The 14,345-nt window shown below is 36.2% G+C and overlaps 2 protein-coding genes across 4 annotated transcripts in view; one reads left to right on the forward strand and one right to left on the reverse strand.

The window, feature by feature from the left end:
- LOC107573851 (vesicle-associated membrane protein 8-like) overlaps positions 1 to 6,202 on the reverse strand; it is a 7,439-nt gene extending 1,237 nt beyond the window's left edge. Inside the window, exons 1-3 of one of the 3 annotated variants that reach the window (XM_016260304.1) lie at positions 6,085 to 6,202; positions 1,531 to 1,573; positions 837 to 969 (exon numbers count right to left, since the gene is read on the reverse strand). In XM_016260304.1, coding sequence (XP_016115790.1) covers positions 837 to 839 — 3 coding nt within the window. In that variant the 5' untranslated portion in view covers positions 840 to 969; positions 1,531 to 1,573; positions 6,085 to 6,202. Of the gene's footprint in view, positions 1 to 836; positions 1,047 to 1,530; positions 1,574 to 6,084 lie in introns of those variants that run through there. The other 2 variants (XM_016260303.1, XM_016260302.1) reach the window with 2 other exon arrangements.
- Positions 6,203 to 6,317: 115 nt separating this feature from the next.
- Positions 6,318 to 14,345, forward strand: part of mat2al (methionine adenosyltransferase II, alpha-like) — a 13,910-nt gene continuing 5,882 nt past the window's right edge. The window contains exons 1-6 of the mRNA XM_016260305.1: positions 6,318 to 6,477; positions 6,871 to 6,948; positions 7,141 to 7,263; positions 10,765 to 10,877; positions 11,332 to 11,475; positions 11,586 to 11,804. Coding sequence (XP_016115791.1) covers positions 6,402 to 6,477; positions 6,871 to 6,948; positions 7,141 to 7,263; positions 10,765 to 10,877; positions 11,332 to 11,475; positions 11,586 to 11,804 — 753 coding nt within the window. The 5' untranslated portion in view covers positions 6,318 to 6,401. The remainder of the gene's footprint in view (positions 6,478 to 6,870; positions 6,949 to 7,140; positions 7,264 to 10,764; positions 10,878 to 11,331; positions 11,476 to 11,585; positions 11,805 to 14,345) is intronic.

Here is a 14,345-nt window from a genome sequence, read left to right on the forward strand (position 1 = left end):
ATCTGTCTGTCTATTTGTCTATCTGTCTATTTGTCTGTCTGTCTGTCTATTTGTCTGTCTATCTATCTATCTATCTATTTGTCTGTCTGTCTGTCTATCTATTTGTCTGTCTGTCTATCTATCTGTCTGTCTATTTGTCTGTATGTCTGTCTGTCTGTCTATCTATCTATCTATCTATTTGTCTGTCTGTCTGTCTATCTATCTGTCTGTCTATCTGTCTATCTGTCTATCTATTCTGTCTGTCTGTCTGTCTGTCTATTTGTCTGTCTGTCTGTCTGTCTGTCTATTTGTCTGTCTGTCTGTCTGTCTGTCTATTTGTCTGTCTGTCTGTCTGTCTGTCTATTTGTCTGTCTGTCTATCTATCTGTCTGTCTGTCTATCTATCTATTTGTCTGTCTGTCTGTCTCTATCTATCTAGATAGAGTGTAGGTTTAACAAAAGAGAAACAAAGAAACAGAAACAGAAACAGGAACAGAGAGATAAAAATATAGATGGATAATATTTTGAATAATATTTTAAATTAGGCTTTTCTGTGCCATCCTGCCACAATTTCCCTCTCATGTTCACCACGAACTTCCTGACTGACAGTCATATTCAGCTGAGTCCAAAGATCTAGATGAAGTCAGCTTCAACAGATAATGTCCTCATATTCTGTTTACCACTATACAACACTGACATACTGAGTTTCATGTGTTGGGTAATCATCTTTAATATAATATTTTACAGTATGTGTTTGAACACGCACATCATCTCAACAGGCTGGTCAAAGCCTTGAACAAATAAGCATTTAAATAAACATTTAACTAACAAACAGCGCATGCTTTCTAGTGTACTTACCATTCTGAAACGTATGTGAAACTTCCTCAAATGACCAACTATGACTGCCGGAGGGTTTGCAAAAGTTCAGGCTCAGTTTGCAACCATTTCTTGAAGGATATGATTTCTAGAGGAAACGTCTCATTCCCGTGAGCTACAGCACAAGCACAAAAGAACAGGATGAAACATTAGAGAACTCATTTGCAAGCAGAGCTTCCCCTCCCAGACAGATTGCACATTAACCAGCACAACACTTCTTACTGGCTCCTCACAGCGGCCCAACCCACCGCCACTGTGCTCTGCTCACACTAGACACTGTGCAAAGAGCTGCTGGACTCTTTTCTCTGGTGGTGTTGCATGGTATACGGCTGTTTTTAAAATGATTTTTAGGGAAATGCACATCAGAACTGCTGTTTTTTTTTTCTTTACAGAGTCTTTTTTTAAAATTGATTATAAATTCAAAATAGCATCATCTGATGACTTCTCTGGAGAACATCGGATGAAAATACTTTATGGTCTATCAGTATAGCTGCTTCAGTGTTCCCTTCATTTCAGTTATGCTTTGCCCTATGCTTTCCTGGCTTAAACAATCTAAGGAACCACTGTTGGTTATATTTACAGCTGTTTATAGATTTATTATCACTTCACAGGATTTTAACCTCAGCAGACGACTTCATTGTTGAATATTAAACAAGTAATAATGTTGTTCACTAACTTATGATTAGGTGGTAAACGGCTGTGTTCTCTATCAAGAAGACCTTATGGATGACAGAAAGAAAACATACCGTGAAAAATCAATGTACAAATAAGTTGTCAAATGTGCTATTGTATGAATATTGTGAGATAATGGGGTCGATAAGATTTAGTGGTTTTGAAAGTCTCTTACACTTACCAAGACTGCATCACAAATACAGTAAAAACTTACTCTTAATCTTACTTAGTCTTCAACTGCATCTCAAATACAGTAAAAACTTATTCTTACTCTTACTTAGTCTCCAACTGCATCACAGATACAGTAAGAACTTACTCTTACTCTTCCTTAGTCTTCAACTGCATCTCAAATACAGTAAAAACTTATTCTTACTCTTACTTAGTCTCCAACTGCATCACAGATACAGTAAGAACTTACTCTTACTCTTCCTTAGTCTTCAACTGCATCTCAAATACAGTAAAAACTTATTCTTACTCTTACTTAGTCTCCAACTGCATCACAGATACAGTAAGAACTTACTCTTACTCTTCCTTAGTCTTCAACTGCATCTCAAATACAGTAAAAACTTATTCTTACTCTTACTTAGTCTCCAACTGCATCACAGATACAGTAAGAACTTACTCTTACTCTTCCTTAGTCTTCAACTGCATCTCAAATACAGTAAAAACTTATTCTTACTCTTACTTAGTCTCCAACTGCATCACAGATACAGTAAGAACTTACTCTTACTCTTCCTTAGTCTTCAACTGCATCTCAAATACAGTAAAAACTTATTCTTACTCTTACTTAGTCTCCAACTGCATCACAGATACAGTAAGAACTTACTCTTACTCTTCCTTAGTCTTCAACTGCATCTCAAATACAGTAAAAACTTATTCTTACTCTTACTTAGTCTCCAACTGCATCACAGATACAGTAAGAACTTACTCTTACTCTTCCTTAGTCTTCAACTGCATCTCAAATACAGTAAAAACTTATTCTTACTCTTACTTAGTCTCCAACTGCATCACAGATACAGTAAGAACTTACTCTTACTCTTCCTTAGTCTTCAACTGCATCTCAAATACAGTAAAAACTTATTCTTACTCTTACTTAGTCTCCAACTGCATCACAGATACAGTAAGAACTTACTCTTACTCTTCCTTAGTCTTCAACTGCATCTCAAATACAGTAAAAACTTATTCTTACTCTTACTTAGTCTCCAACTGCATCACAGATACAGTAAGAACTTACTCTTACTCTTCCTTAGTCTTCAACTGCATCTCAAATACAGTAAAAACTTATTCTTACTCTTACTTAGTCTCCAACTGCATCACAGATACAGTAAGAACTTACTCTTACTCTTCCTTAGTCTTCAACTGCATCTCAAATACAGTAAAAACTTATTCTTACTCTTACTTAGTCTCCAACTGCATCACAGATACAGTAAGAACTTACTCTTACTCTTCCTTAGTCTTCAACTGCATCTCAAATACAGTAAAAACTTATTCTTACTCTTACTTAGTCTCCAACTGCATCACAGATACAGTAAGAACTTACTCTTACTCTTCCTTAGTCTTCAACTGCATCTCAAATACAGTAAAAACTTATTCTTACTCTTACTTAGTCTCCAACTGCATCACAGATACAGTAAGAACTTACTCTTACTCTTCCTTAGTCTTCAACTGCATCTCAAATACAGTAAAAACTTATTCTTACTCTTACTTAGTCTCCAACTGCATCACAGATACAGTAAGAACTTACTCTTACTCTTCCTTAGTCTTCAACTGCATCTCAAATACAGTAAAAACTTATTCTTACTCTTACTTAGTCTCCAACTGCATCACAGATACAGTAAGAACTTACTCTTACTCTTCCTTAGTCTTCAACTGCATCTCAAATACAGTAAAAACTTATTCTTACTCTTACTTAGTCTCCAACTGCATCACAGATACAGTAAGAACTTACTCTTACTCTTCCTTAGTCTTCAACTGCATCTCAAATACAGTAAAAACTTATTCTTACTCTTACTTAGTCTCCAACTGCATCACAGATACAGTAAGAACTTACTCTTACTCTTCCTTAGTCTTCAACTGCATCTCAAATACAGTAAAAACTTATTCTTACTCTTACTTAGTCTCCAACTGCATCACAGATACAGTAAGAACTTACTCTTACTCTTCCTTAGTCTTCAACTGCATCTCAAATACAGTAAAAACTTATTCTTACTCTTACTTAGTCTCCAACTGCATCACAGATACAGTAAGAACTTACTCTTACTCTTCCTTAGTCTTCAACTGCATCTCAAATACAGTAAAAACTTATTCTTACTCTTACTTAGTCTCCAACTGCATCACAGATACAGTAAGAACTTACTCTTACTCTTCCTTAGTCTTCAACTGCATCTCAAATACAGTAAAAACTTATTCTTACTCTTACTTAGTCTCCAACTGCATCACAGATACAGTAAGAACTTACTCTTACTCTTCCTTAGTCTTCAACTGCATCTCAAATACAGTAAAAACTTATTCTTACTCTTACTTAGTCTCCAACTGCATCACAGATACAGTAAGAACTTACTCTTACTCTTCCTTAGTCTTCAACTGCATCTCAAATACAGTAAAAACTTATTCTTACTCTTACTTAGTCTCCAACTGCATCACAGATACAGTAAGAACTTACTCTTACTCTTCCTTAGTCTTCAACTGCATCTCAAATACAGTAAAAACTTATTCTTACTCTTACTTAGTCTCCAACTGCATCACAGATACAGTAAGAACTTACTCTTACTCTTCCTTAGTCTTCAACTGCATCTCAAATACAGTAAAAACTTATTCTTACTCTTACTTAGTCTCCAACTGCATCACAGATACAGTAAGAACTTACTCTTACTCTTCCTTAGTCTTCAACTGCATCTCAAATACAGTAAAAACTTATTCTTACTCTTACTTAGTCTCCAACTGCATCACAGATACAGTAAGAACTTACTCTTACTCTTCCTTAGTCTTCAACTGCATCTCAAATACAGTAAAAACTTATTCTTACTCTTACTTAGTCTCCAACTGCATCACAGATACAGTAAGAACTTACTCTTACTCTTCCTTAGTCTTCAACTGCATCTCAAATACAGTAAAAACTTATTCTTACTCTTACTTAGTCTCCAACTGCATCACAGATACAGTAAGAACTTACTCTTACTCTTCCTTAGTCTTCAACTGCATCTCAAATACAGTAAAAACTTATTCTTACTCTTACTTAGTCTCCAACTGCATCACAGATACAGTAAGAACTTACTCTTACTCTTCCTTAGTCTTCAACTGCATCTCAAATACAGTAAAAACTTATTCTTACTCTTACTTAGTCTCCAACTGCATCACAGATACAGTAAGAACTTACTCTTACTCTTCCTTAGTCTTCAACTGCATCTCAAATACAGTAAAAACTTATTCTTACTCTTACTTAGTCTCCAACTGCATCACAGATACAGTAAGAACTTACTCTTACTCTTCCTTAGTCTTCAACTGCATCTCAAATACAGTAAAAACTTATTCTTACTCTTACTTAGTCTTCAACTGCATCACAGATACAGTAAAAATGGTAATATTGTGAAATATTATTATCATTTAAAATAATATTGTAAACTGTAATTTATTGCTGTGATGCGCAGCTGTATTTTCAGCATCATGACTCCAGTCTTCAGTGTTACACGATCTTCAGAAATCATTCTAATAATCTGGTTACTTTAATGTGTCCTTATTGAATAAAAGTATTGGATATAAATATATTTCATTGCTTATATGAAAACGTACTGTATGCATCTACATTTGCATTGTAGCAATACAGAACGGTGATTGTTTAGTTTTACAACTAATGGCTAAAGTTACAATCCTAAAAGGATTTATTGGACACATATAATTATGAATATGATATGATATACAAATGCTGTTAGTCAGATGTAGTCTGTCTACACACACAGAGCCTGAGCTCATCATGTCCTGACGCTCAGAGAACAGTATATATAGGTGCCACGCAGGAGCTTTTTATGCGTTTATGGCAGTGCTTATACATTGGGGAGGACTTTATTGCAATATTTTCCCCTTATGTGGCAATGTCTTCCTCCAAGAGGCGCTTATTAAGAGGCTCACCAAGCCGAATCCATCATTAAGACGCGTTTGAATCATCAGGGCTTTATTTGAGACATGTATTGACTAAAAACTGATATTACCCTTTACATAGATTTTTTTTTTTTGCAGTGATTGTTACATTATAGACAAAGAAAAACGGGTTCCAGCACTCTTCATAAATTGACCAAATAAGCCAGTTTCCTGTAACCGCGGCCGCTTGTGATTGGTCTGTTCTGAGCAGCGCTGAGAAAAGTCACAGGCAACATGTGACAACACACCGTTCCGCTGTGCAAATTACGAGGGGTTCAAATAGAGCAAGCATTTATTTTCAAACATTTCGCATCTTACCTGACTACTTAAGAGATAATGTCAGGGTTGCTAACACACACACACACACACACACACACCTCATTTTGTAACAGTTAATGTGTATATAATAATAACATCCGCTTACTTTCGAGTGACTCTCGGCTGTGCTTCCTCTAGCGGCCGCTTTAAGAACTGCACCAAGCCAGCACGAAGCTCCTCTTGGAAAATCCGCCAAACAGTTTTAACTTTACTTTTTTTACAGTGTTTATGCCGTTTACAGGTCGTCTCTATTTATGTCCTAGTCTGGCGGAAGAGTCGCTTGTGATTGGTTAAAGTCGATACTAACGCTAAAGCCACGCCCATTAAAGTTCTTCATACTTCAGACTAGCTGTTAAAGTCACACACTAGTTTTAGCTGTAGCTGCAGTTATAAAGCTGTAGTTTTGTCCAGTCTGCATTCATCATGAATCCCTCTGGTTATAGCAAACCAGGAAAAACTTTCCTTTTCACATCCGAGTCTGTAGGAGAAGGACATTCTGGTAAATATGAAACATTGTATCATATGCATTTCACTATTTACTACAGTTGCAGTGTCGCACGCTGAATGCATGTATTGTGATTAATGCTTCTTGTACTGTGGTGATAAACATCCATGTCTGTACATTATGGAGTCAAGTTATTTTCTTTTGCAAAACTTTATTATTTTTCTTTTGCAAAACTTTATTATTTTTCTTCTGCAAAACTTTATTATTTTGCATGTATATGTGGCATTATATTGACTCCATAGTGCATGCCCTTGAATCACCATCGCAGTTTTGATCTGTGATTGCAGCAGAAATGATAACGCTCAATGAATAATCAATCAATAAATCACACCTTCGGACGAAATATTGACTCTAATGCAGTTTAATTCCTGTCTTTATTACTGGCAGATAAAATGTGTGATCAGATCAGTGATGCTGTACTGGATGCTTACCTGGCACAGGACCCCGACTCCAAAGTGGCGTGTGGTACACAATGAGTGACATCCATGATATTTCAGATGCTCATAAATGACATTGTTGACTTAGAAATGCTAGCTTTTACAAACATGGATCTAAGACTCAATGGTGTTTAGCTGGGCAGCGTGTATTTTCTTTTAAGACATTGCCATTCCTTTGCATGACATCTTAACATGAAGTATTTTCCCATTTCTGGAGCAGAGTGTGTGTCAAAGACGGGTATGATCCTTCTGTGTGGTGAAGTGACTTCAAAGGCTGTGGTGGACCTTCAGAAGGTGGTTAGAGACACTGTCAAGAGTATCGGATATGATGATTCATCAAAGGGTATCTATATACACAAACACACCCACACATATAATGAAATATTTAACATGTAAATGTATTTTCAGCATCATTACTCCAGTCTTCAGTGTCTCACGATCTTCAGAAATCAGTATAATATGCTGATTTGCTGCTCAAGAGACATTTCTGATTATTATCACTGCTGAAAACAGTTGTGCTGCTTCATATTTTTGTGAAAACCGTGATACTTTTTTTTTTTTTTTAGGTTTCTTTGATGAATAGAAAGTTCAAACGAATAGCATTTATTCGAAATAGAACTTTTTTGTTGCAATATAAATATCTTTACTGTCACTTTTGATCAGTTGAATGCGTTCTTGCTTGATAAAAGCATTAAAGGGGTGGTTCACTGGGTTTTTTCTAGGCTTGATTGTGTTTATGGGGTGCAGTCTAACATGTGTTAATGCTTCGTTTAAAAAAATAAATAAATAAAATACGCATTATTTTTCACATAATTTACCTTTATTCCACACAGCTCTGTCCCTTCTCTGAGAAACGGGCTGATCTTTTCCTGTTTCTATGAAGCCCCGCCCTCAGAAATAGGCGATGGGCTCTGATTGGTTAACTAGCCCAGTGTGTTGTGATTGGCTAAACCGCCTCTAGCGCGCGTCTAAACGTCCCGCCCCTCACCTCAGCGGCATGTGCTCCGGTTGTATTGTAAACAACGGCGTCGTTAATATTTCTTATCAGTTTGAGCCGGATTGAGAAGCAGAGTATATTACTGAAGAGGATCATGCAGAACCTGTGCAAGCAAGGCTTTTAATGGTAGGCCTATGTTTTTGTTTGTTGTTGTCTCATACTTTTAGATACGCTGTTGTAAATGCTACTGCTTATGTTAGCTTTTAATATACGGCTTTATCCTGATTAAAGCTTTAATACAGTAGCTATGTGAAAATAAGTGTATAATTGGAACAGTTCATTGTAAATACGCAAGGCCCTGTGCAAAGCCATTAAGGTCTTCTATGGTACAGCCAACTTTTAGTTTACTTTTATTTTACATGTATTCTAATCCTGTAACAACTTTATTTATTTTACTATATATATTCTTAAATTTACTACTTACAAATTATGTAAAAAAAAAAAAAAATACATAAAAAAGTCTAAACCAGTGTACAGCTGCTATGTCATTATTGGTAAATTTGTTTCTTGAAACTGGACACACTTGTGTTGGAACTCTAGGAAGTGTCTTGCTAAACCATGTGCACTTTTGTTTCCTCACTGCTGAGTGAATTGCACCCATCAGACAGTGAGGTTTAAGTGCATTTATTTAGTGCACTCTGTTGTCTCTTTATTGTCCGTCCTGTTTATTGCGGGGTGTGCTCGCATCCGGTTTGGAATGTGAACTGTTCTGTTTGTGTGTGTGTGTGTGTGTGGGTTTGTACTTGAGTTTGTCTGTTAGCTTGAGATTAACGGACTGGACAATCCTGCTGGGTTTATTCAGCACGTGTCAAGGAGTGGCAAAATGATGCATGTAACTGAATGTGGCTGGCATGAACTTTTTTTTGGCAAGTTATTCTCTTCACCACCTGGTTAGTCAGAGTTGTACTATGCGAAATCTAGCGATATGTAGGAGGACTAATGCAATGCAGATGCAGAGTGGTTCAGCTGTTTGTGGAGATCGGAGGTTTGGTGTTGGTGGACTTTTAGACAGAACAATCTCTCTCTGTTCACCAACATGAAATATTCAGTTAATGTTGTGCAGAAATGTTTAGCCGATGTAAATCTTTGCACAGATAGGCTATAGTTTAATTTGTTTTGTGTGGGAGGTTGGCTGACTTCACCTCCTACTACGTCAGTACCGAAACCTAAGGGTCTTTGCAATTAATTGAAATCTTTGCGGAGGTTAATTAGCAGTCTTGCTTTTAATTTGGCTCATAAATTTAGTTTGTCTTAAGCAAGCTAAATTACAAAATTCAAGCAAGTCTATTTCCTCTTTTTTGTGTGATGTTCAAGTGCCAATTCCCATTTTATCTTGTGTGAAACCCACAAAAATGTAAAACCACAAAGGGTTGCTGAGCAAGTTTTATTTCCTCTAGCTTTACCTTGCTATACTATTTATAGATGTTTTGAAAAATCTTGTTCTCTTGAAAAAGGTTTGCATCAAGTTATGCAGTTGACAAACTGATCAGCCATTCAAATACAGCAGCAGCTGTAGGGCTGTTTAAATTGCGGGCAGGCCCCACAAAAGGGCTCCTTGAGAGGGTCAAATCCCAGCCTCTCACCCCACAGGGGACAGATGGCTGCGAGACATGATGGCTAGGCCTGTAAAGGACCCAGCGCTCTCCTCAACAGCCACTATAAAGCAGCACACTTTGCCTGTAGGACTCATGTCTGGAAAGAGTTTGACAATTTAGCTGCTTATTAAGCGTGACTGGAGCTTTTTCAGGGTATGTGTTTATGGGATGCAGTCTAACATGTTAATGCTTCGTTTTTTTAAAAACGCATTATTTTTCACATAATTTACCTTTATTCCACACAGCTCTGTCCCTTCTCTGAGAAACGGGCTGATCTTTTCCTGTTTCTATGAAGCCCCGCCCTCAGAAATAGGCGATGGGCTCTGATTGGTTAACTAGCCCAGTGTGTTGTGATTGGCTAAACCGCCTCTAGCGCGCGTCTAAACATCCCACCCCTCACCTCAGCGGCATGTGCTCCGGTTGTATTGTAAACAACGGCATCGTTAATATTTCTTATCAATTTGAGCCCGATTGAGAAGCAGAGGATATTATTGAAGAGGATCATGCAGAACCTGTGCAAGCAAGGCTTTTAATGGTAGGCCTGTGTTTTTGTTTGTTGTTGTCTCATACTTTTAGATACGCTGTTGTAAATGCTACTGCTTATGTTAGCTTTTAATATACGGTTTTATCCTGTTTAAAGCTTTAATACAGTACGGCAACTGAACGCACTTCCAAGTATAACGCTTCTCATAGCTATGTGAAAATAAGTGTATAACTGTAACAGTTCATTGTTGGAGCTGAGCTGAATGAGAGAGAGAGAGAGAGAGAGAGAGAGATGCAGAGAGTGTGCCGAGCAGTGGATGCGAGGAACAGGATTAAGAACCGCTGCTTTTGAACATTGATTTTGAAACTTGTGAATCCATTAGAATCGTTAGAAGACAGAATCGCGATTCATATATGAACAGGTTTTTATGTGCACCTCTAGTTTTCTCTTCCTCTTCTCTAAAGCAGCGCAGCATGGCCTCGCCCCCTTTGCTGCCTTTTCCCGAGGGCGGGGTTTATCTGGGTTTGTGATGTCACGAACCCGGGAAGTAACTCGTTGTAGTTCCTATCAGCCGTTTTTGTAGGCATTAAACTGCCAGAATTTTAAAAGACGATATCTCTGTTTGCATTGAACTTTCAGCTTCGTAACTTTGCAGATATTGTTTATGCTCAAACAGCAACATCACACACTAACTAACATTAAAAAAGTGAAATCGCAACCACCACCCCTTTAAAATCTTAAAGTGCTGTTCTCATGTGATCCCTCCAGGCTTTGACTACAAGACGTGTAATGTGCTGGTGTCTCTGCAGCCGCAGTGCTCGGAGATCAGCGACTGTGTGTTTGAAGGCAGAGACATGGAGGACATCGGTGCTGGAGATCAGGTCAAGACGTTACTAATAAACTTATATGCAAATTTATAAGCATGATAGAAGTGCTGTGTGACTCTAGGCAGGGAAATAGCATCCATTATAACATTCGTGTCCCCAGTTTTGGGATATAATGATTTAATTTGGCTTATTTGGATTTTATTTTTTTAATAAACAATTAAAAAATGCATTATGAATAGAATCTAAAATCATGAATATATAAAGTATTCAAGTAGTAGCATAAAACAGTAAACAAATAAATTGACCGTAAATAATTAATAATAATATATATATATTTAATATTATTAAATATATATTATCTATTTAATAACAACAACAACAATAATAATATCATTATAATATATATATATATATATATATTGGATAAAGCACTTTTGTATATATCTTAAGTAATGGTGTCAAATTTAAATAATTTATGTTGAATGATTTATGTCATATTTCTCCACAGGGTTTGATGTTTGGCTACGCCACTGATGAGACAGAGGAGTGTATGCCGCTAACCATCCTGCTAGCTCACAAACTCAATGCCAAAATGAAGGAGCTCTCTAAGACTGGAGTTTGTCCTTGGATTCTTCCAGATTCAAAAACACAGGTGAAAGGTTTCTTTGAAACGATAGGTGTTTATATATATAGTTATCTCTGTAAACCAATAGGGCAAACACAGCAGATAATGTTGATGTCTTCAATTATTAACGCGTGCAGGTGACCGTGGAGTACCGTGATAACATGGGTGCCGTGGAGCCTCTGCGTGTCCATACTCTAGTCATCTCAGTTCAGCACAGCCCTGACATCACGCTGGCAGATATACGTCACAGTCTGATGGAGAAGGTTGTAAAGGCCGTCGTCCCTGCCAAATACCTGGATGACAAGACTATTTATCACCTGCTGCCCAGTGGGAAGTTCCTAGCAGGTGGTCCACAGGTAAGCAAGCACAAAAACTGGGTTGCTTTGGCAAGCATCAGTATTAAAGGGACAGTTCACCCAAAAATAACAATTCTGTCATCATTTACTCACCCTCAAGTTATTCTAAACCTCTACGAGTTTCTGTTGAACACAAAAGAAGATATTTTGAAGAATGTTGGTAACCAAACAGTTGCCACTGACGTCCACTGTATTTTGTTCCGTACTGTGGAAGTCAATGGTTAGCGTTCAACTGTTTGGTTACCAACATTATTCTGTAGCGCGTTGACTTTCAGAATGATTCTTTCCAGCTGCTGAACCATAAAAACATCGACAGCTGATCAGAATCCATCTGACTTTAAAGAGTATGACTTTACACCTCAAAGGAGAAGGGTTTTCTTGGGAAAAAAGTATTGCATGTGCACTGGAATTTTATTGTACATTTAGAAATATATGTAGATTTTAAAATTACATTTTTAAAAAACTGTATTTGCAGATCAGTGTTATTTTAGTGCCATTGATGCACTATGAGTTTTTGTTAATATTTGGAATTACTATTTATTTATTAATTTTCTGTTTTAGTGTTTTTGTCAATTGTAATTGGTTTTTTATGTCTATATGGTACTTACAAATTTTTATTAATTAATTTTCGTTTGTTTAGTTTGAAGTTTTAGTTATTTATTTCATCACTTGTGAAAATGAAATGAAAATGAAAAATGTTGACTTGGCAAGTAGCTGAAATAAATTAATTTGATAAGTTTTTTTTTTAATATTTTGTTTTATTTCAGTGTACATGTATTTTATTCAGAGTACATTTTGTATGATTTTACTTTAGTTAACAACTAGATAAGCAGTTTGTGAACAAACTTTGAAGTTGGCTTGAGAAAGCCTAGCCTGAAAGTTTGAAGCAGTTGTAAAAGCTTGAAGTGTGAAAGTTTAGATAGAACGATTAGATAAATCATGCTAGCAACATGCTATAAACATCTAACACATTGCTAACATGATTTAACAAGTTGCTAACATGTTTTAGAAATGACTAACATGATGTTAACATGTTAGCATGTTGTTAACATGTTTCTAGCATGATTAGTATGTTGCTAACATGTTTCTAGCATGATTAGCATGCTGCTAGCATGTTTCTAACATGATTACCATGTTCCTAGCATGTTTTAGTATGATTAACATGTTGCTAGCATGTTTCTAGCATGATTAGCATTTTTATAATGTGTTTAGCATTATTTGCCTGTTTATATCATGTTTATAACATGTTGCTAGTGTTTTTTAGTATGATTAACATGTTGCTAACATGTTTCTAGCATGATTAGCATATTGCTAGCATGATTAAAATGTTGCTAACATATTGTTAACATGTTTCTAACATGATTCGTATGTTGCTAACATGTTTTTAGCATGATTAATATGTTAACTTGTTAACCATGTTTCCAGCATGATTAGCATTTTTCTAGCATGTTGTCTCCGGTTCGCAAAATATTGATTTGAGTTGAAATATTTGAATGCAAATCTTCCGTGAATACAGCAGTTGCTAGCAAGCAGCAAGTTCAAACTAGACATTTAAGAAATATGGTGCAGTCAAACCATTTATTACACTACATTTCACCACATAAATAATTATGGCGTTAAAAGATATTGATTTAAGACGAAAAATTTTTACATTCTTACCAGTTTGTTAGTTATATATTATAATCCATTACAATGTACAAAACAAACGTCGCAAAATGGCAGCAGCTGCGTTTGTATGAAACGAGAGAACGAGTCTGCGATACCAGGATGACATAATTAAATAATTATGCACATAATATTGAATTTAGTTTTAATATTTTATTTAACTGACCAAATGCAACGCTTCCACGAAGAAAAACTGATCCTAGCAAGAGTACAGCGCCGACTTCAGTTACCCGGATGAGCCTGTGTTATCAGCTTTTAACGGTTGTTAACAGACCTCGGAATGTCGCGACTGACCCATCAGAATCAAGTATTCCACAGAGCCGTGTAATAACATGTTGTTAAAATGTTTCTAACATGATTAGTATGTTGATAACATGTTTTTAGCATGATCAACATATTAACAATTTTTGCATGATTAACATGTTGTTAACATGTTTCTAGTATGATTAGCATGTAACTAACATGTTTCTAACATAATTAGCATGTTTTCAGCATGTTTCTAGCATGTTAGCATGTTTTAACATAACATGTTGTTAACATGTTTCTAGCATGATTAGCCTATTTCTAACGTAAATGTTTTTCCATGTTTCTAACATGATTAGCATGTTTTAACATGATTAACATGTTGCTAGCATGTTTTTAAAACATGATTAACATGTTGTTACCATGTTTTTAGCATGATTAGCATTTTTCTAGATTGTTGCTAACATTTTAGCATGATTAACATGTTTCTAGCATGTTGTTAACATGTTTCTAGCATGATTAGTATGTTGCTAACATGTTTCTAGCATGATTAGCATGCTGCTAGCATGTTTCTAACATGATTACCATGTTCCTAGCATGTTTTAGTATGATTAACATGTTGCTAGCATGTTT

The sequence above is a fragment of the Sinocyclocheilus grahami genome, unplaced genomic scaffold (genome assembly GCF_001515645.1).
Source record: "Sinocyclocheilus grahami isolate Dianchi unplaced genomic scaffold, SAMN03320097.WGS_v1.1 scaffold2049.1, whole genome shotgun sequence".
NCBI lineage: Eukaryota > Metazoa > Chordata > Actinopteri > Cypriniformes > Cyprinidae > Sinocyclocheilus > Sinocyclocheilus grahami.